The sequence below is a fragment of the Moschus berezovskii genome, chromosome 14 (assembly GCF_049115385.1).
Source record: "Moschus berezovskii isolate FMDL1 chromosome 14, NW_MosBer_1.0, whole genome shotgun sequence".
NCBI classification, from domain to species: Eukaryota; Metazoa; Chordata; class Mammalia; order Artiodactyla; family Moschidae; genus Moschus; species Moschus berezovskii.
Window position 1 is genome coordinate 56,158,023 of NC_142473.1, and position 24,008 is coordinate 56,182,030.

At 37.2% G+C, this 24,008-nt stretch overlaps 1 protein-coding gene across 1 annotated transcript in view; it reads right to left on the reverse strand.

Moving 5' to 3' along the window:
- The window catches only part of FCHSD2 (FCH and double SH3 domains 2), a 249,661-nt gene that overhangs the window by 207,249 nt on the left and 18,404 nt on the right, over positions 1–24,008 (reverse strand). Inside the window, exon 3 of the mRNA XM_055423620.2 lies at positions 2,848–2,893. Coding sequence (XP_055279595.2) covers positions 2,848–2,893 — 46 coding nt within the window. The remainder of the gene's footprint in view (positions 1–2,847; positions 2,894–24,008) is intronic.

Sequence of the window (24,008 nt, forward strand, 5' to 3'; positions counted from 1 at the left end):
ATAAGTATCAACATGAACACAGAAAATAATTCTCAACTTTTTCTCAAGATAGTTATCTTTATTGCTCTACAGGGCAAGGTTAGCAAAATAGAAAACTCCCAAGTATATAGTCCACTGCTTTAAATAACTTTACCAATGCTTCTTTAAGAGCAATGGTCAGAAAGCTAACTGTACACAGCTAAATTAAGTTACATTTGAAACTTTTACTGTGAGGAAATTCACCAAAAAAGAACCCTGCCACACACACAGGATAGTGGGTAATATGCCCAACTCTTCATAAATTTCTTTCTTAAAAGAATAAAAATAGCAAAAGTTGCACTTGAGGTGCGACTTTGTGATACCACAGGCTTTTTGACAGGGTGTCCGTATTTGCTCTGTGTTTGTCCTCAGACGAGGAGCCGCCCTTAAAGCCCACAAACTTTTCCTGCTCTTTCTCTCCAGCCACAGTAACCTTTTGTATCCTTCCTTCACTAGCAGCATTCTGCCAAAGACTACAGGAAGTATATTAATACACAGAACTCGCCTTTAGCAACTTCAGTTTGAGTATTCCAAATAATTTTACCAATACCTCAGTGGTTAGCTAACTGTAGTCAAAAGCCAGACTAAATTTTACCCTAATACTTAATGCTGTTTAATGACTCACATTGCTTCTGTGTTTTTAAAGATTCATTTGCAATATTTGTATAAATAGATATGCCATACATCTATTATTTCTGGAGAATTACAAAATGAATTTCACAAACCATGTTTAAAAATAAAACATTAATATTCTTATAAGAAATTGAAAGTAGCAAGAAACCTGAAAAAATTCAGGGCTCAAATTCCTTCAAGTGTAAATAAGAATATACAGTACTATTTTCTTTCTAACATTCCCCTAAAAATGTATTACAAGTTTAGTCTGCATGTACTTGAGGTACTATTTTTCAAGTTGCTGTCATCTGATCAATCCCACTTAAATTCTTTTCCTTCGTATTTTTCTATTGGGACAATTCATCTGTATGATCTCTAAATCTCACAAATAATACTCAAACTTTTGGTGCATTAATTCTTTGTGTAAACGATGACAACATATACCACAAGTAATAACTTCTATGAAGTAATAACTTCATTCTTTTCAACTGAATATAATGCCACATCAGTTGTTTTGAAGAGAATTTTTTTATTTTTTATTTTAAAATTTTATTATTATTCTTTTTGGCTGCACTGCACAGCCTATGGGATTTTAGTTCTCCAAACAGGAATCAAACCCTTGACAGAGTGCAGAGTCCTAACCACTGGACCACCAGGGAACTCCCTGAAGAGAAAGAATTTACTACATTTAATTGGAAGTTAATATACGACCACAGAAGTTCTGTAAGTGCTAGGATTTTTTTTTCTTCTTTTTTGGGCACTCATATCCACAGAAGCTGGAAGAGCACTCAAAATATTTTCTCAACACATGAAAAGTGGTATATCTTAAAATAAACTAATTTTAAAATAATACTTATTTAAGAAAATTAGAGTAATTCCTTATAGAGCATAGATTCCCCATTCACCTACAGTTCAACTAAGGAAATTATCAATATTCATAAGACTAAGCTCCTGACAGAGATGAACCAAAATATTAAAATACTTAAAAGAATATTAAATACACTGCTATAAATGGATAACCAACAAAGACCTATTGTATAGCACATGGAAAAAAAGAATATTAACTATAAAAAAGAAACGAAAATACAACTACCATATTTTAAAAGATTGATTTAAAATTGGTAAAATTGATAAAGAAAACTAAAAATTCAAAGAAGTTGTTCACATAAATTATGACTTCATTTCTTTTAAATATATTTAAATAGTCTTGACTGTTCAGATGATGTACCAACAACAAATAATAGCCAAAACTATGGAATGTCCCAGAAAGGAAGTGTCATTATCAAATATTATCCATCAGATAGTTGGCAGCATAAATGTTCCACATACTTTCAATTTAACAACTAGCAGACTCTCTAAAGGAAATTTCCACAGCAAAGATAAATGTTTTGATTTTCAGTGGATTTTTAAATGTGTATAAATGAAAGCTAAGAATACGCCAGCTTTGACATTTTTAAAAATTTAATAATTTAAATTGAAATGTGTAAGTTAAAATTAAAACATTCTCAGATGTTTAATTTTTATTTAATTATGCCTTGCAAATGTTTTTTAACATAACAAATATTCATTTTTTTAGCGCGAAAAAACAAAAGAAAAAACAGAAAAGGCATGAGATAATCTTGAAAACTGATAAATGATAAAATACTCTATCATTGTTAAAGATTCAATCAGGCTAGAAAATTGGCAATATCAATGATGTGCTCTAGTTTATCTGTCACCACAACAAACCATAAGACCTCATTAGGCTCAACATCACCTGTGCAGTATTTCTGTTAAAAATTTAACCTAAATCTAATCATGAAGAAAAAAACCTGGATTATTCAAAAAAGCTTTTTATGAGACAAGTGACCAGATAAGTAGAACAGGTGAGAGAAATCAAATGGAGCAAACTTTCAGTTACAAAATAAACAAGTCATAGGGATGAAATGTACAGTTGAGAATATATATACTTGCAAAATCTATTCACTATTATTTATACTTGTAAATACTTCAAAATATTGTGAATATTATTTTCTCCCAGAATGTTCATAAACTTCTTTGTAGTAAGAAGCAACTCAGCTCCTCATTTGAAGATTCAAATGGGAGTAAAAGGAGGAAAAAAGTGAGAGAGCCAAAGAAAAGGAGAATGCAGGGATACCAATGCTTCTCTCCAACAACCATATCTGCCTTTAAGCCAAAGAAGTATGAGAGGATGGGGACCTTCACTTGCAAGCTTACCTGTGCATACTCTCTTTCAATAGCAGCCTTCTTCTGACTGAATGTCCTAAAAACACAAAAATAAAAATTCATTACCGAAAATATAACAATCATTTTATGCAAAGTTATCAACATACCCTCAAACAATGTTTCATAAGCTGTGTTGAGGGAAGGCACAATATGTCAATGATTTACGTATCTAAGAATACTGCTGACACCATAGATTGGAGTTAAGACAATCTTCAGTTCAGTTCAGTTCAGTCGCTCAGTCGTGTCCGACTCTCCGCGACCCCATGAATCACAGCACGCCAGGCCTCCCTGTCCATCACCAACTCCCGGAGTACACTCAAACTCATGTCCACAGAGTCGGTGATGCCATCCAGCCATCTCATTCTCCGTCGTCCCCTTCTCCTCCCGCCCCCAACCTTTCCCAGCATCAGAGTCTTTTCCAGTGAGTCAACTCGTCTCATGAGGTGGCCAAAGTATTGGAGTTTCAGCTTTAGCATCAGTCCCTCCAATGAACATCCAGGATTGATCTCCTTTAGAATGGACTGGTTGGATCTCCTTGCAGTATAAGGGACTCTCAAGAGTCTTCTCCAACACCACAGTTCAAAAGCATCGATTCTTCGGCGATCAGCTTTCTTCACAGTCCAACTCTCACATCCATACATGACCACGGGAAAAACCATTGCCTTGACTTAGGACATTCAAATCCTAGCTCCACCACTTATTAGCTGTATGACCTTGGTCAAGTCACTTGACTTCTCTGTGCCTTAGGTTTCTATTTGGTAAAATGGGGATAGTAATAGTATATACCTCATAGGGATAATGTAAAATTTAGTAAATGACAATATATAAAGTGCTCAAAATAGTGTCTAGCACATAGTAAAAGACAGGTGTGGGTATGTGTGTGTGTGCATGTTAGCTACTGTCATCAGTATGGCTAGTACACAGTAGGTATAAAAATGTCTACTGAATATAATAACATAGAGGGAACCACAGAAAACAAGATAAAAATCAAATTTTGATCAGCTTCTCAACATGAAATAGTCAAATCATTTTCTTCATTCTAGTCTTTTATAAGAGTCAACAAAGTACAAGGGCACTACATGTTATAGTATGATGAGAGCCTTTTTCACACATGTATTATATTTCCCAGATTAATACAGTAAACAATTTTGACAAGTTCCTCTGTCCATGGGATTCTCCAGGCATGAATACTGGAGTGGGTTGCCACCCCCTTCTCCAAGGGATCTTCCCGACCCAGGAATTGAAACCACATCTCTTGCATCTGCTATATTGGCAGGAGTACTAGCACCACCAGGGAAGTCCCATTTTATGATATTATCCATTTTTTAAATAATTAGCAGTATTTTCTTCTATCTTAACAGTACCTGAAATAACAGTGTACCTTACAAACCACCACTAGTGGTAAAGAATCTGCCTGCAATGCAGGAGACCAAAGTTCAATCCCTAGGTCAGGAAGATCCCCTGGAGAAGGGAATGGCTACCCATTCCAGTGTTCTTGCCTGGAGAATTCCATGGACAGAGAGGACCCCTAGTGGGGTAGTAAAGAGTCGGACTCAACTGAGCAACTTTTCACTTCCACTTTTTACAAACCACAGGCAAGGTAGAGTCAATGAAACAAAACATTAACCATTTACCTTGAATATACTGAGTTTAACTGGAGGAGGACATGGCAACCCACTCCAGTATTCTTCCCTGGAGAATCTCACAGACAGAAGACCCTGGTGGACTACAGTGCACAGGGTCACAAAGAGTTGGACACGACTGAAGCAACTTAGCACAAATGCATGCATACTGGATTTAAAGGCTTTTCTGTGAGGTGTCAGGTATCTGTGTTCTTAAAACACTTCAATAAGGCAGAGATATCAAAGTAAAAAGTGAAAAATATAAAGAAAAGAGCTGGAATAGAAAAAAGCCAATAAAATAAAACTCATTTTAATAATTATTTAAATGTACCAACATAACTATTCATCTCTTACATAAAAAATAAAAGTATTTAAGATTTTGCTAAATTTGTTTTGGATGAATAACTATTATTTAAATTTAAAAAGGAAGGAAATTCTGACACGCAACAACATGAATGAACTGTGAGATCTCTGAGATCACTATGCTGAGTGAAATAAATCAGTCACAAGACAAATACTGTATGTTATCATTTATATCAGATTTGACTCAGAGCAGTAAAAATCACATGGACACAAAGTAGAATGGTAGTTTCCAGGAGGTAAGAAGACAGAATAAAGTAGTTATTATTTAATAAGCACAGAGTTTCAGTTTTGCAATATGCAAAGAGTTCTGAAGATGGATGGTTGTGGCAGTGGAACAAAATGAATGCACTTAACAGCACTAAACTATACACTTATAAACGGTTAAGATAGCAAATTTTATATGGATTTTACCATAGGGGGAACAGTGGAAACAGTGGCTGACTTTATTTTTGGGGGGCTCCAAAATCACTGCAGATGGTGATTGCAGCCTTGAAATTTAAAAAATGCTTACTCCTTGGAAGGAAAGTTATGACCAACCTAGACAGCATATTAAAAAGCAGAGACATTACTTTGCCAACAAAGGTCCGTCTAGTCAAGCCTATGGTTTTCCCATGGTCATGTATGGATGTGAGAGTTGGACTATAAAGAAAGCTGAGCACTGAAGAATTGATGCTTTTGAACTATGGTGCTGGAGAAGACTCTTGAGAGTCCCCTGGACTGCAAGGAGATCCAGCCAGTCCATCCTAAAGGAGATCAGTCCTGGGTGTTCATTGGAAGGACTGCTGCATTGAAGCTGAAGCTCCAATACTTTGGCCACCTGATGCAAAGAGCTGACTCACTGGAAAAGACCCTGATGCTGGGAAAGATTGAGGGCAGGAGAAGGGATAACAGAGGATGAGATGGTTGGATGGCATCACCAACTCAATGGAAATGAGTTTGGGTGGACTCCGGGAGTTGGTGATGGATAGGGAGGCCTGGCATGCTGCAGTTCATGGGGTTGCAAAGAGTCGGACATGACTGAATGATTGAACTGAACTGAACTGACAGCAAGAGAATAGAGCAAAAAATGTTCTGATAATCTTCATATAAGACATAAAGGCATTTGTTAAAAGTCAACATCAGTTTCCCATAAAATCTCTTTTAAAATATTAATGGCTGCTGTTATTAAAAGATGAACAAAGTTATCCCTCTATTTTAAGAGAGGGATAACTTTATTGGGTTTTTTTTTTCTTTTTGCGGCTTGAGGCAGTTGTAAAATAACTTAATGTAGCTTTTTACAACTGTGTATTCTATAGCATTTTTTTCATTTGGTGAAATTTTAACTGTTAATGTTTTTGGCATTGTGCTTTGTATCATTTATTAAATAAAAATTTTAAAAAAAAAAGAACAAAAACAAGTGCCAGCAAGGACCTAGAGAACTGAAAACTCTCACACAGTGCTTATAGCAATGTAACATGGTACACCTGTTTTAGAAAATAGTCTGTGAAGTGAGGAGGACTTAGGAGGCCTCCAGATTTGCAATTGGTATCAGGAGTGAGAGTTGTCTGGGGACTCTGGGGACTCCCTAAATCTGTAATTCATCACCAGGATAAGCAGAACACCTAAGAACATTCAATTTATTAATTGTGTAGTAAACATGGGACATCAAAACCATAATGATGAATATTAAAAATAAACACACCCACCAGAATGGCTAAAGTGAAAAAGACTGATAAGTATCAGTAAGGATAAAACACAATGAAACTCTACATGTTGTTTCTGGGAATATAAAATGGTACAACCATTTTGAGGGAAAAGAAAAAAACATATTCTTATGTAACTAAACATCCATCTTGACATATTTCTAATGCTAGAAATTTACCAAGAGAAATGATAACAAATGTCCACAAAAACACTTGACAAAAATATTTATAGCACTTTTATTCATAAATAGCCCAAAACAGGAAATTATACCAGTGGGATAATAGGCCAACAAACAGTGATACATTCTTACAGTGGAATAAAACTGAGCAAGAAAAACAAATGAACTATAAGATGATTACCACATTTCTACTACTCTGGGTTAGTTGACCTCTTATTTTACAAATAACAAAGTTGAACAATAACATCAGAATATAAAAAAATTATTCATTAGCACAGAAAGCAAACCAGGCTAAGGGAACCACTACTTATTTATCAGGACACTGGTGACTCTCATAAAGAAAACTTTACAATTTTGTCCTAGAATATAACAGCTGTTTTTAGAGACATTATTACCAAAAATATGGCAATAGCATTAAAATGATGACATGAGAATACAAAAAAAAGTTTATTTTGAACAAGGCAAGTAGAATGAACAACTGAAGCTATACAAATCTGACAGAGAGAAAATTATTTTGCTCCTAATAAAAAATATTAATTCACCAACAACATTCATTGGGCATCTTCTGAATTTCAAGTATTCTACTAAATATGCACTGGGTATGTAAAAACGAATGAGACATGGACTCTGCTCTCAAAGTATTTATTAGTATAAGATAAACAAATGATGCCAAGATCCACAAATACTACATGCATAGAGTGAAAAGTAGAAAGTGTTTTTATTTCTTATTAATTAGGTAACCTTGGGCAAGTTAATTTTCCTGACCATGTTTCAGTTTCCTATCATGAAACAGGAATAAAAAGAACATCTACCTCATATAGGATTATTATGAGGATTAAATAAGTACCTATTGGTAAAGCACTTAGACTTGGTATACAGCAAACACTAGAAAAGTATTTACTAAGTGAAAATATCATGCCCACAGTTTATAATTATGAAATTTAATCCAGTTAAAATATTAATATGCAAAGCACTGCCAAAAAATATATTTAAAGTACTTCTGGTCTTAAATAACAAAGTCAGAATCTCCCTTCTCCTCTCAGAAATTACCCAAAAGCAATAAATAGAATAAAAAACAAAATGCAAACATGATCTCCAGTAAAAGTAGGAAACATGAAATGTAAGTGGAAGACAGCCCTGAGGAGAGACAATTAAATTGGAGAAAGAGGGTAAAATATAAGGCATGAGGTTCCAAAACTCAAAAAGATGCGGGGAGTACATTTCTTCAACTGTACTTACTGAGGTATAAAATTTAAACCACATTTCCAACAAGAACAAGAGACATAGGCTGGTGGAGGAAGCTTTGCTGTTTAGTTTGAAGAAATAGAGGAGAAAGTATTAAATTAGAAATCACACAAACAATTTACACTGGCAGAAATTAGATTGCTGGTGTAGTAGGAAAAAAAATAGTGAGATAGCCTGTACTATCTATGGTCCTGCAGTAGTCAATCTTCTCTGGCTGAGGAGAAATAAAACAATTCATACACTCAATCCTGGTACAACGAAAACTACTGTAAATGTGAAAGACTGTAACTACCCTAAAAAGTTGGTATTCTAAAAAGTCTGGTATCCTAAAAAGTTGTACAGGAAAAACTCTCTTCATTCAAAAATAACCCCAAAGGGAGCAAGAATGCTGCTGCTAAGTCACTTCAGTCGTGTCCGACTCTGTGCAACCCCATAGATGGTAGCCCACCAGGCTCCACCGTCTCTGGGATTCTCCAGGCAAGAACACTGGAGTGGGCTGCCATTTCCTTCTCCAATGCATGAAAGTGAAAAGTGAAAGTGAAGTCGCTCAGTCATGTCCGACTCTTTGCAACCCCATGGACTACAGCCTACCAGGCTCCTCCACCCACGGGATTTTCCAGGCAAGAGTACTGGAGTGGGTTCCATTGCCTGCAAATACAAAATTTTAAGAAGAAGAAAAAAAGGCACAGGAAAAACAGAGTAGCTGAGAAACATTCATGAGAAAAATGCTGCCATAGAGCAGATGAATTTTTAAAACTTAAAAAACAAACAAAAAACCCCAGTGAGGCAAATACTGCTTCCAGATATGCTTATAAAATGTCAAAGTCACAAGAGAGTAGCAGTGGTGAAAGTGGGCAGCCAGTCTTGTCCCTTTAGGAGGAAAGCTTTTTAGCCTTTCACCATTGAGTGTAATGTTACTTGTGGGTTTTTCATATGTGCCCTTTATTATATTAAGGAAGTTTCCTTCAATTCCTAGTTTACTGAGTGTTTTTATCATGAAAGAGTATTGAATTTTGTCAATGATTTTTCTGCCTCTACTGAAATAATGTGGGTTTTTTTCCCCTTCATTCTATTAATATGGTATATTTCATTCCTTGATTTTTTTTACGTTGAACTTTTGCATTCCTGGAATCGATTTTTCTTTGTCATAGTGTATAGTCCTTCTAATGTGTTGTTGGACTCAGTTTGCTAGTATTTGTTCAGGATTTTTACATCAATGTTCATATGGGATACTGATCTGTAGCTTCTTGTGGTATCTTTGTCTGACTGGTTATCAAGGTAATAAGGACATCATAGAGTTAGGCGTGTTCCCTCATTTTCTGTTTTTATGAAGATTCTGAAAAGGACTGATGTTCTCTAACCAGTTCTTCAACCATAAGGTAAAATTCAAGCGTGAATTTTAGTCCTCTCACTCACATCAGAACATGACTACTAGAAAAACCATAGTCTAGACTGTGAGGACTTTTGTTGGCAAAGTGATGTCTCTGTTTTTAATATGCTACCTAGGTTTGCCACAGCTTTTCTTCCAAGGAGCATCTTTTAATTTCATGGCTGCAGTCACCGTCTACAGTAATTTTGGAGCCCAAGAAAAGAAAATCTGCCACTGCTTCCACTTTCCCCCTTCTAATTTGTATATCTATTCATTCTCCTGTTGAGTCTTTTCATGTAAAACTTACATAAACTAAAATCACAAATTATATATATACACACACATATATATATATACATAAAATGTGTGAGTTTTGACAAATACATATACCTGAGTAATCCAAATGCCCACCAAGGTACATACAGAATGATAGCTATACTTTCATACTCCTTTCATTCATATTCCTTCCTACTCAATTCCCCCACTTAACCTGCAGAGGAAACCACTCACTAGTTTCTTTTCCAACACAATTGGTTTCGTCTGTTCTAGACTTCATATAAACAGAATCATACAGCAGGCACTCTCTGGTTTCTTTCACTCACCGGTGTGTCCTTTATTCACACTGCTGTATATATCCATAACTCACTCCTGTTTACTACTGAGTAGGATATGTGGAGTTTTCTTTTACGGGTGAGAGAGAGGGCTTCTCTTTATTATTAATTCTATTTTTACTGCACTGGGATCAGAGAATATGATGATAATTATAATGACGACATTAAACATTTCCTGAGCCTCAACCATGTGCAAGTCCCTGCTCTGAACAGTAATCCTCACAGCTCTGAGCGGCACACTATTATCACCTCAATTTTATATATGAGAACACTAAAGCACAGATGTTAGGTAACTCATCCAGGTCTCACAGCTAGCAAAGAACTGGAATTTAATCCCTGAGCCCTCTCTTAACCATGTACTACATAAAAAGGATGTATAATTTCCATGGAATTTGTTGATACTTCTTTTATGAACTAATAATGATATAATCAACTTCTGTGTTTGAAATGAATATATTCTGCATATTAGACACAGAATCTATCAATATATATGTAACTAAGCTTATTAATTATAGAATTTAAATACTCTACATACTTTTTAAAGTTTGTTTGATGTCAAAATCTCCCATGTGAATAGAGATTTGTCAGTTTCTCCTTACAATTTTGCAATCTGTGCCTTCTTCTGTTATTAAGTGAATAAATCTTCATGCTTATTAATTCTTTCAGGTGAACCCACTTAAATTTAAGTATTTTTATTCCTATTAATGATTAGACTTCAACTCTATTTTATCTACTAATGGAATATCATGTCTCTTTAAAGTACTTTCTAGAATATTTTTATAGTTTTATATTCAATTTTTGGTATCATTGGGTTTTTTACATATGTCCCATGAGTATGTACCAATGGTGATTTTTAATTTTTAGATGAAAAAAGACAAAGTTAAACAACAAATTGGAGGAAAGCATTTGCATTAATCAAGCAACCTAAAATATCAAAAACCACAAAACTCCTAACATTCAATCAGAACATTAGATTAAGGACATGGCATGGTTTGAAAGTTTATCAGTTCAGTTCAGTCGCTCAGTTGTGACCAAGTCTTTGAGACCCCATGAATCGCAGCACGCCAGGCCTCCCTGTCCAACAACTCCCGGAGTTCACCCAAACTCATGTCCATAGAGTTGGTGATTCCATCCAGCCATCTCATTCTCTGTCGTCCCCTTCTCCTCCTGCCCCCAATCCCTCCCAGCATCAGAGTGTTTTCCAGTGAGTCAACTCTTCACATGAGGTGGCCAAAGTATTGGAGTTGCAGCTTTAGCCTCAGTCCTTCCAATGAACACCCAGGATTGATCTCCTTTAGAATGGACTGGTTGGATCTCCTTGCAGTCCAAGGGACTCTCAGGAGTCTTCTCCAACACCACAGTTTAAAAGCATCAATTCTTCAGCAATCAACTTTCTTCACAGTCCAACTCTCACATCCATACATGACCACGGGAAAAACCATAGCCTTGACTAGACGGACCTTTGTTGGCAAAGTAATGTCTCTGCTTTTTAATATGCTATCTAGGTTGATCATAACGTTCCTTCCGAGGAGTAAGCATTTTTTAATTTCACAGCTGCAATCAGCATCCACAGTGATTTTGGAGCCCAAAAAAATAAAGTCTGACACTGTTTCCATTGTTTCCCCATCTATTTCCCATGAAGTGATGGGACCAGATGCCATGATCTTAGTTTTCTGAATGTTGAGCTTTAAGCCAACTTTTTCACTCTCCTATTTCACTTTCATCAAGAGGCTTTCTAGTCCCTCTTCACTTTCTGCCATAAGGGTGGTGTCATCTGCATATGTGAGGTTATTGATATTTCTCCCAGCAATCTTGATTCCAGCTTGTGCTTCTTCCAGCCTAGCGTTCCTCATGATGTACTCTGCATAGGAGTTAAATAAGCAGGGTGATAATATATAGTCTTGACGTATCCTTTTCCTATTTGGAACCAGTCTGCTGTTCCATGTCCATTCTAACTGTTGCTTCCTGACCTGCATATAGGTTTCTCAAGAGGCAGGTCAGGTGGTCTGGGATTCCCATCTCTTTCAGAATTTTCCACAGTTTATTGTGATCCACACAGTCAAAGGCTTTGGCATAGTCAATAAAGTAGAAATAGATGTTTTTCCGGAACTCTCTTGCTTTTCCATGATCCAGCGGATGTTGGCAATTTGATCTCTGGTTCCTCTGCCTTTTCTAAAACCTGCTTGAACATCTGGAAGTTCACGGTTCATGAATTGCTGAAGCCTGGCTTGGAGAATTTTTAGTATGACTTTACTAGCGTGTGAGATGACTGTAATTGTGTGGTAGTTTGAGCATTCTTTGGCATTGCTTTTCTTTGGGATTGGAATGAAAACTGACCTTTTCCAGTCCTGTGGCCACTGCTGACTTTTCCAAATTTGCTGGCATAGTGAGTGCAGCACTTTCACAGCATCATCTTTCAGGATTTGAAATAGCTCAACTGGAATTCCATCACCTCCACTAGCTTTGTTCGTCGTGATGCTTTCTAAAGTCCACTTGACTTCACATTCCAAGATGTCTGGCTCTAGGTGAGTGATAACACCATCGTGATTATCTGGGTCGTGAAGATCTTTTTTGTATAGTTCTTCTGTGTATTCTTGCCACCTCTGCTTCTGTTAGGTCCATACCATTTTTGTCCTTTATCAAGCCCATCTTTGCATGAAATGTTCCCTTGGTATCTCTAATTTTCTTGAAGAGATCTCTGCTGCTGCTGCTGCTGCTAAGTCGCTTCAGTCGTGTCTGACTCTGTGCGACCCCACAGACAGCAGCCCACCAGGCTCCCCTGTCCCTGGGATTCTCCACAGGCAAGAATACTGGAGTGTGTTGCCATTTCCTTCTCCAACGCATGAAAGTGAAAGTGAAGTCGCTCAGTCGTGTCCGACTCTTCATGAGCCCATGGACCCCATAGCCTACCAGGCTTCTCCACCCATGGGATTTTCCAGGCAAGAGTACTGGAGTGGGTTGCCATTTCCTTCTCCGGAAGAGATCTCTAGTCTTTCCTATTCTGTTGTTTTCCTCTATTTCTATGCATTGATTGCTGAGGAAGGCTTTCTTATCTCTCCTTGCTATTCTTTGGAACTCTGCATTCAGATGCTTATATCTTTCCTTTTCTCCTTTGCTTTTCGCTTCTCTTCTTTTCACAGCTATTTGTAAGTCCTCTTCAGACAGCCATTTTGCTTTTTTGCATTTCTTTTCCATGGGGATGGTCTTGATCCGTCTCCTGTACTATGTCACGAACCTCCGTCCATAGTTCATCAGGCACTCTATCTATCAGATCTAGTCCCTTAAATCTTTTTCTCACCTCTAATGTATAATTATAGGGGATTTGATTTAGGTCATATCAGAATGGTCTAGTGGTTTTCCCTACTTTCTTCAATTTAAGTCTGAATTTGGCAATAAGGAGTTCATGATCTGAGCCACAGTCAGGTCCTGGTCTTGTTTTTGCTAACTGTATAGAGCTTCTCCATCTTTGGCTGCAAAGAATATAATCAATCTGATTTCAGTGTTGACCATCTGGTAATGTCCATGTGTAGAGTCTTCTCTTGTGTTGTTGAAAGAGGGTGTTTGCTATGACCAGTGCGTTCTCTTGGCAAAACTCTATTAGCCTTTGCCCTGCTTCATTCCATGCTCCAAGACCAAATTTGCCTGTTACTCCAGGTGTTTCTTGACTTCCTACTTTTGCATTCCAGTCCCCTATAATGAAAAGGACATCTTTTTTGGGTGTTAGTTCTAAAAGGTCTTGTAGGTCTTCATAGAACTGTTCAACTTCGGCTTCTTCAGCATTATTGGTTGGGGCATAGACTTGGATTACTGTAATATTGAATGGTTTGCCTTGGAAACGAACAGAAATCATTCTGTCGTTTTTGAGACTGCATCCAAGTACTGCATTTCAGACTCTTTTGTTGACCATGATGGCTACTCCATTTCTTCTAAGGGATTCCTGCCCACAGTAGTAGATATAATGGTCATCTGAGTTAAATTCACCCATTCCAGTCCATTTTAGTTCACTGATTCCTAGAATGTCTACATTCACTATTGCCATCTCCTATTTAACCACTTCCAAATTGCCTTGATTCATGGACCTAACATTCCAGGTTCCTATGCAGTATTGCTCTTTGCTTCTATCACCAGTCACGTCCACAACTGGGTATTGTTTTTGCTTTGGCTCCATCCCTTCATTCTTTCTGGAGTTATTTCTCCACTGATCTCCAGTAGCATACTGGGCACCTACCAACCTGGGGAGTTCCTCATTCAGTATCCTATCATTTTGCCTTTTCATACTGTTCATGGGGTTCTCAAGGCAAGTATACTGAAGTGGTTTGAACGTTTATATCCTACCAAAATTCCTATGCTGGAATCTTAGTACCAATACCAAAATGATTAATGGGCCTTAGGAAGGTGAGGATGGAATCCTCATGAAAGGAGTCAGTGCCTGTATAAAAGAGGCTCCAAAGAGATCCCCAGCTCTTCAGCCTTGCAAGGACACAGCAAGAAGATGCCAGCTATAAACCAGAAAAAGGGCCCTCACAAGAGAACACAACTGTGTTGGTGCCTTGATCTTGACCTTACCAGCATCCAAAACTGTAAGCAATAAATTTTTGTTGTTTATAGCTACCCAATCTGTGATATTTTGTCAGAGCAGCCCCAATGGAGGAAGACAGCACAGACGATTAACAAAAAACATAAAATAATGTAAAATAGTCCAATATGAAGAAAAAACCCCTGATCTTTCTAATAACCAAAGAAATTCAAACAATAAGACTATTCTGCCTATAAGATGACCAATATTAGAACATCAGGATAATGATAATATATTGCTATTCCCACATCTGGAAATATCTATCGACTGTGGGGGTGGGGAGTAAGGAAAGGTAATACGGCAACAAGTATAAATGATCATTTAAAGAGTATATAATGTTTGACCCATTGATTCTGCTTCTACAAATTTATCCTAAAAAGATAGTTACATAAATATACAGGATGTGAATATGGATATCAACGACCATGCTACACTGCAAATTAGGTACTATATTGCAGTACACAGTCTTATGTAAACAAAGGAAAAGAAAACTTTTAACAACAATTTTAAAAGCCACATTTTAAAAATTATTAAATATTTATTTGGCCAACGATGCCTCATTCAGTAACAAATACTTCTTCAGCATCTACATACCAGTCTTGCTCTCAAAAGCCCACAGGATGGAGGGGGAAAAAAACCATACCAAAAAACAAAAAATAGAAAGACAAAGGATTAACATACCACATGACAAGTGATCTAACAGTGACAAGGGGGATATATGGATACACAAGAGCCGGTTCACTTCATGGTACAGCAGAAACTAACATAAGATTGTGAAACAACTATAGCCAAATATAGAAAAATGTATTGACAGAATTTGTTGAGATAAAAGTAAAGATATTACATGTGAGCCTTGCTCCTAAGAAGAGGGACAAGATTCCTCCCCATCGGTTACAGCTTCCTCGGGAAACTGAATTATTTACAGGAGTGATTTAGGCATAGTCCTCATACCATGCCGTGGTCCCATAGTGAAACCCACTCATTAAGACTTGCTCTCAACCTGGGGTGGGGGGTGGGAGGGTCATGTGAAAGAACTGGCCCTTCAGTGATCTGAATATCCACAGTGGTCTCAGACTAACAAAGGAGAAACTGAGCCACATAAGAGGGCTGAAATGACTCTACCTAGAGGTGTTAAGCTCACATGTAGCACACTGATTTCTGTTTGAAACATTATTAGTTTTAAATCTATGTTTTCCATATATAAAGAAACCCCTCCCCTCAAGCTAATTATGACTTACAGAAATTTGGCAAATTATACCTTTGTAAGCAGAATTGATGCTTTTGAACTGTGGTGCTGGAGAAGACTCTTGAGAGTCCCTTGGACTGCAAGGAGATCCAACCAGTCCATTCTAAGGGAGATCAATCCTGGGTGTTCATTGGAAGGACTGATGCTAAAGCTGAAACTCCAATACTTTGACCACCTCATGCGACGAGTTGACTCACTGGAAAAGACTCTGATGCTGGGAGGGATTGGGGGTGGGAGGAAATGGGGACGACAGAGAGTGAGATGGCTGGATGGCATCACCGACTCGATGGACATGAGTTTGAGTGAACTCCGGGAGTTGGTGATGGACAGGGAGGCCTGGCATGCTATGATTCATGGGGTCGCAAAGAGTCGGACAAGACTGAGCGACTGAACTGAACTGAACTGAAGCAGAATTGAAACATTTATCTTTTTTCTCTACCTGATCCTTCCAGAGACTGAAAACTCTCAAGTTACCAGCAGTTTTATCAGATAAATTAGGAAGGCCATCTCCTAACAGAAGCAGGAATCTCAAGGTATTTGGGGGACTTCAAAAAGGGAGGAATTCACCTAGATCTGAAGGTGAAATCTGTGACAAGCCTTTGGCATGGCTTTTCTGAATCTAAGAGGCCAGGAAAGCTGGCCCCTTTTACTTTTAAAAAGTTTAATCTGAAATTCCTTATAAAAAGTTCCAGCAAAGCCAATTTTTAAAAAGTCCATGTGATCAATTATATAAATCATCAAGCCAAGTTTATTGAAACCAGATTTATTCTGCAAACAAATTAGTCTTAATTTGGCTATATTCAGTAGAAATGAGGGTAATTTTAGAGAGAAAAGTGTTATGTTTAAGTGGATTTTAAATTCTAGTTTTGTTAATTGAGGTCTGTATTTACTGCCTAAGACTTACTTCTCAGACAGCTCCTTGCTGTTATGTTTTGTTATTGTAAAAAATAAATTCAATTAAGAAATAATTCAATTAAAAGTTTAATTGAATTATTAAAAGAACACTCTAAGTCTTTTTCTAAAGCTTATCTAAATAATCTTTGGATGAAAATCAGATGCCCATGACCTGAAACCAGGGTATTGTGTATACTAGAAGAGACATAATTTAAGGGGCACTCTCTCACCTAGATGGAGGACACATCAAATACTCTTAACTGCCTCCTACACAGCAAAACTGAAGGGAATAGACTCTTGAATTAATATTTACACTTAGAACAAGCCCCTGCATGGATTGCCCTATAGAGAGGGTGGTTGACCTTAAAACAATGCCCAAACAGAGAAGACACTACCAAGCCAGGATGAGAAGTTGACAACATCTGAAGTAGACAGGTGACCCAAGATGCAAGACCAGGCCTGTATACCAATTACTGTGATAACTGCTCACATCTTTGTGTGCTAACTAAATGCATTTCACAACCTTATGCACAGTTAAAGTTAATCTAATTGTTTGCTTTACGGTCAATTACCTGTATCCAGTACTTTTGGGCTACCCTGGTGGATTTCTCCACTCCAAGGCTCTAACTGAATAGCCCTTAGGAAATTTACTCTAGAAAAAAGATATAATTCTGTTCAGGCAACTAGCTGATGTTATTAGGTGGGATACCCTCACCTGGCCAATTAATAATACCTGCTATGTATGACGCTGGCTATAAACACAAATTTGTTTTCAGTGTCACTCAAACTCAATCAGAACAACAAGCAAAATTTCAGCCAAAGAATATAACCTCCCTCAAGTGTGGAATGGATTTATGTGGTTAACACCAGGCTGCAGTCATTTAGATTTAAGTCTCCCCTTATGTCAGGAACCAAGAGGCCATATTAATAATACTAGGAAATTGGGCTGGGTGCCTATGAATAATACCAAAATATAATCTCCCCAAAGATAAGGATTGGTACAGAACAGACTAAGTAAAACGATCTGAGAATACACTAGGCAACACCTAGCAGAAGTTCTTGACTTGAATTCTTACTTATGACCTTACCAACACTACTAGCTATATTATTTGTATTTTGCCTGTTTTACAAAATTATTCTTTCTTGCATTACCAAATGTGTGCACGAACCTCAGATAAAATGACTACTAGGTGACTTGAAGTAGCTGACTAAATAGTTCTATATCAGGTCAATGATTGGAACAGTTTAGATATGGGAAGAAGCAACTAACACACAGAGGGAATCGTTTCCTGGACCATACCAGATGGTGTGACAGGTGGTCCAGAGATTTCGGCTACTATTAACAGGGCCCAGTCCAGTAAGAGCACATTATGTGGCTATCAACAAAATCCCTGCCTGACCTAGGAATGAGCATTCCTAGCACCATGGGACAAAACAGAAATGGTCATGAAGTGCCTCCCAAACCACAGTAGAATTTATGACAATGAGGGGACTGAGCTGACCAAAAATTGTCCCTTACCATCTGCCTCTACAAGGATTAGGTCACTGTCAATGCAGCTGCTAAACTTCAAACAGCCTGAAAGGAATGTGAACTCCTGAAAGGAGTTCAGGGTGGAGATAAGGAATCAGGCACTCTGTTCTCCGGAAAAAACTGGCAGAACAGGACTTCTAAAGTCCTGTTAGTTAGATATCTTCAGGAGAAGATTTTATGAGCCCAATTTCTTACATCTTCTCCCATCTAGAAAAGCACTAAAATCATTAACAGAGACATCTGCTTCTTGTGACTAGCAGTAACCTTCTACCAAAATGTGTGCTTGATTGAACATATCCTCCTTCACCAAAATCACATGTAGCTGACTTTTCCTCTTACCTCCTCAGAGCGGTTGCTTGGGGCTATCTGAGAGGCTATCTTCCGAACTATAATACTCATTTTGCCCCAAATAAAACTTAACTCACAACTCTCATGTTGTGTATTTTTTCTCGGTCAACAGAGATAAAGTCAGAGAAACTGCACTTCTAACAAGTTCCTAGTTGGTACAGTACTACTAATCTAGGAAACACACTTTGAGAATCAGAGAATTAAAATTATACAACTACTCATCCTTCCTTGTTTCACCAAAAAACAAAATAATTAAATCATTATAGATACAGTTTTAAAAATCATCTATACATGAAAGAAGGGAGAAAAACAATAACAAACGAGACCAGCATCTTCTTACTAATCCCACAAGTTTTTGTTAAAAGTAAAATAAACTTGAAAAGTCATACATTATTTCGCTGACATTTTCTTTCTTTTTTCGCCTGCACCATGTAGCGTGTGAGATCTCAATTCCCCGACCAGGGACTGAATCTGCATCCTTTGCAGTAAAAGCATAGAGTCTTAACCACTGGACTGCCAGGGAAGTCCTTTGTTGACATTTTCAACCTACAAGTAATCTATTCAGGACTGACTGTCCAATTGATAATTCTAAACATCTTTGAAATCCACCTCCCCTATAGCATCTCTTAGCGAAGGGAATATTTCCTGGAATGCCTAAGGTCAGGAAGAAGATCTGAAATGTGTATTAATCAACTCCTATAACACCAGTTCTCATCTTTATTTACAAATATGAATCATCTGTGATGCCTTTAAAAATGTATATGCCCAGTTCTCTCCCCTAAATCAACCAACTGTGATTGTTAAGAGTGTGTGTGTTAGTTGCTCAGTTGTGTCTGACTCTCTGCAATCCCATGCACTGTGGGTTGCCAGGCCCTTCCATCGATGGGACTCTCCAGGCAAGAAAACTGGAGTGGGTTGCCATTTGCTACTCCATCTGAAGAGTAGGGCCAATCATTTGTAACATACACAGTTGATTCTTCCTTATACAGTGCATTGTTAGCACCTATATCTGAATAACTTATGTCTAATTCTGGGAATGCAAAACTATTTCAAAGAAGGCAATGTCATCAAATTGTGATGGCAATATTCAAAAATCTGGAAAAACTCTATGATCTTCCTCATCACATAACTATCTTTCCTTCTTTCCCTGCTCCCTACTTCCAAACACAAGAGCTGGGGAACATAACTTCTCAGATTGATTAAATGCAGCCTAAAATAGAGCTGCTTTTTCTCTAGTTACATGTGTTGATCAAAAGACATATTAATTGGGCATCTTTAAATTTCTTTGCCTTTAAGCTCTTGATGTACTTTGTCTCTTTATGTATAAATAAAGAGAAATAATGTCAAAATGAGTTACCTGAAAAGCTAATTTTATCACAAAGAAATTGAAACCAAGCTTGGCCCTAAGGGGAAAAAAAAGGACTTCCCTGGTGGTCCAATGGCTAAAACTCCAAGCTCCCAATGTAAGGGTCTGGGGTTTGATTCCTGGTTAGGGAACTAGAGCCCATATGCTGCAACTAAGATCCAGTGAAGCCTAATAAATTATTTTTTTTTTTTAAATAGGCCCTAAGATAAAGACAGTCACAAGAATTCTTCCAATGCATTTTATCATAGCATCCTTTAAAGAGTATCAGTTTAGTTCAGTAAAAGTTGCATGATAACAGAAGATTACTATGTCCTCTCATTTTTCAAAATGTTGATCTCATGGCACATGTACACACACAAACAAAAGACCTGAATGAAAGTATTAAAAAATCCCACCTAAAACTGCATTTTTAAGTTAAAAAAAAAAAGTTACCTTTCATTAAGATTAATCAATATTAACCAAGTTGCCAAATCATTTTGTCAGGAGATCCATAATCAACTTCACCTTTGAATACCATGACTCTGTTTCCATTTATGATATATCATGTTTAAGACCCAATTTAAGATACCAAGTCTTCTTTGCCAGGAAAAGAGTGGGAAACATTCATTAGTCAGATAATCTCTTATTGAAATGGAACATACATTCTTTTGAGATCATGGCAAAGAACAAATATCAAACAATTTAATTAAATGAAAATTCAAACAATTTAATTAAATGAAAATTTGTATTTCTAAAGGATGCAAATTAAAGCAAACATAATCTCCTACAATTTGTCTTTAAATATCATTAGTGCAAGATATATCTTATTCCTCACATTTGAATTACACTGTACATTTAAAAGATAGTACATCATAAATTTTTCACAGCTTTCTGCCAGTTACTCATAAAATTAAACAGTGAGGTCTTTTTCCTTGCTTTCTCCTTCCTTAAAACAACACTGATATATAACATACAGGAGGTGTGAAGACTTAATTTTAGTACGTGTGCTAATATATCAAGACTAGACCAAATGTCAAAAGATGCTATATTAACAAAATAGGCCATCGTCAAAGCCATTTTTTAAGCCTTAACAAAGTTTTACAATTTGCTACTATTATTCTTCTATATTTTTTATAAACTAATGAAACTTTGAAAATATGATTATTTTCCTAAAAGTAAATATACAACCATTCTTTCCTCAGGAAAGTATTTGTCCTTATGCATATAGCTATATAAAATTAAACAATGTAATTGGCTAATAAGCATCTATTTCCTAAATAAAAAGCATTTCAATACTTTCACAACATTAGCTTCAAACATTTAAATAGTAATCTTTTATTAAAGTGAATTTACTAATATAAAGTATCATGAGAATATATATATTTCTACCACCCAGTATGAGCTGATTCTAAGCTATTTGTGGAATATATTTTATTTTAGGTACATTGCCAAAAGGTTAAAAATAAACATCATTAGGTGGCCAGAAAAAATCTTGGTATACAGCAACACTTTAGCTCTATTCAGAAATGGTATCCTTCATCCTGTGACCACAAAACATCCTGGTTATAAAACAACCAAAAAAAAAAAAAAAGGCATTTTTGACTATGGAAGTATTTCAAAATATAACCTAACCTAGATATAATTATTGGAAAAGCAAAGAGATCTTTAAAACTCCATTTTTTCACATAGTACTTCTACAATCCTGGATCAGAAAAACCATGAAATTCCACCCAGTGGACCTTCTTCCATCCTGTACTAATTAGCCAGACAGAAAGATTTGCAAGGCACTGAATCTTACACTTTTTCTTTGGTATCTATTCTAAGTAGTAACTCTTGAAAGAAGACACTCCCTCCCAAATATCTAGACATGCAGGCACTAAAAATGCTGTGCCCATTTATTTAAAATAATCCTGAAAGACATCTGCCTTCTACTTTTAAGAAAACTGAGTACAACTATCAAAACTAGGGAAACGATGTTCCTATATTCAGTGGATTTCTGCCAACATCTAATAAAGACTGTGAAAATATCTATCTACACAGGTGCTCTCACTGCTTGGAAACACTATGAAATTTCACTTGATTTCAAACAATATATACCAGTAATTTTCAATGAGACAAAGAACTTAAATTTAAAAATCAGGCATACACACAGGTTCAAACCCAGATGTTTCACCACTCAGTACTCTGATCTTGGGCAAATCACTTAAACAATCTGACACTCAGTCTCCTTCTCTATAAACTGGGGGTGATGATGATGACAACAATGATGACAGAATGTATTGTTGCTGGGAGGCTCTGACATATAACTAATGTACAATCTCACACACTAGTAAAGTAACGTTCAAAATTCTCCAAGCCAGGCTTCAGCAATATGTGAACCATGAACTTCCAAATGATCAAGCTGGTTTTAGAAAAGGCAGAGGAACCAGAGATCAAATTGCCAACATCCGCTGGATCATCAAAAAAAAGCAAGAGAGTTCCAGAAAAACATCTATTTCTTCTTTATTGACTATGCCAAAGCCTTCGACTGTGTGGATCACCACAAACTGGGGAAAATTCTGAAAGAGATGGCAATACCAGACCACCTGACCTGCCTCTTGAGAAAGCCGTATGCAGGTCAGGAAGCAACAGTTAGAACTGGACATGGAACAACAAACTGGTTCCAAACTGAGAAAGGAGTACGTCAAGGTTGTATATTGTCACCCTGCTTGCTTAACTTCTATGCAGAGTACATCATGAGAAATACGCAGATACGCAGATGACACCACTCCTATGGTAGAAAGTGAAGAAGAACTAAAGAGCCTCTTGATGAAAGTGAAAGAGAAGAGTGAAAAGGTTGGCTTAAGCTCAACATTCAAAAACTAAGATCATGGCATCCAGTCCCATCACTTCATGACAAATAGATGGGAAACAGTGGCTGACTTTATTTTGGGGGCCCCCAAAATGATTGCAGATGGTAAAAGACGCTTACTCCTTGGAAGGAAAGTTATGACCAACCTAGACAGCATATTAAAAAGCAGAGACATTACTTTGCCAACAAAGGTCCGTCTCATCAAGGTTACAGTTTTCCCAGTAGTCATGTATGGATGTGAGAGTTAGACTATAAAGAAAGCTGAGGGCAGAAGAATTGATGCTTTTGAACTGTGGTGTTGGAGAAGACTCTTGAGAGTCCCTTGGACTGCAAGGAGATCCAGCTAGTCAATCCTAAAGGGAATTAGTCTTGAATATTCATTGGAAGGACTGATGCTGAAGCTGAAACTCCTATATTTTGGCCACCTGATGCAAAGAGCTGACTCATTTGAGAAGACTCTGATGCTGGGAAAGATTGAAGGCAGGAGGAGAAGGGGACAACAGAGGATAAGATGGTTGGGTGGCATCACCAACTCAATGGAGATGAGTTTGAGTAGACTCGGGGAGTTGGTGATGGACAGGGAGGCCTGGTGGGCTGTGGTCCATGGCATCGTGAAGAGTCGGACACAATGGAGTGACTGAACTGAACTGACAACTAGTGTTGACAAGAACATGGAGAAAATAGAAAAATATATCATTGTAGGAATATAAAATGGTGTATTCCCTTTGGTAAACAGTCTGGCAGTTCTTTGAACATTTAAAGACAGAGAAAAAAGGGACTTCCCTGACTGTCCAGTGGTTAAGACCCTGTGCTTCCACTGCAGGGGGAACAAGTTCGATCCCTGGTCAGAGAACTAAAATCCTGCATGCCATGCAGCCAATTAAATAAATAAAAATAGAGACAGCGTAAAAAAATATCACCAAGCAATTCCACAAGTAGGTATATGTCCAAAAGAAATGAAAATAGGACTTCCCTCATAGTCCAGTGATTAAGAATCTGCCTGCCAATTCAGGGGACACAGGTTCAACTCCTGGTCCGGGAAGATTTCACATGTAGCGTGGCAACTAAGCCTATGTTCCACAACTACTGAGCCCGCAATTCTCAAGTACTGAAGTCCATGCACCTAGAGCCTGTGCTTTACAATAAGAGAGGCTCACAATGAAAAGCCCACATACCACAGCAAAGAGTAGCCATAACTCACCACAACTAGAGAAAGCCTGCCAGCAGCAATGAAGACTTGGCACAGCCAAATATAAATAAATTAAAAAATCAATCTATTCAAAGTGCCTT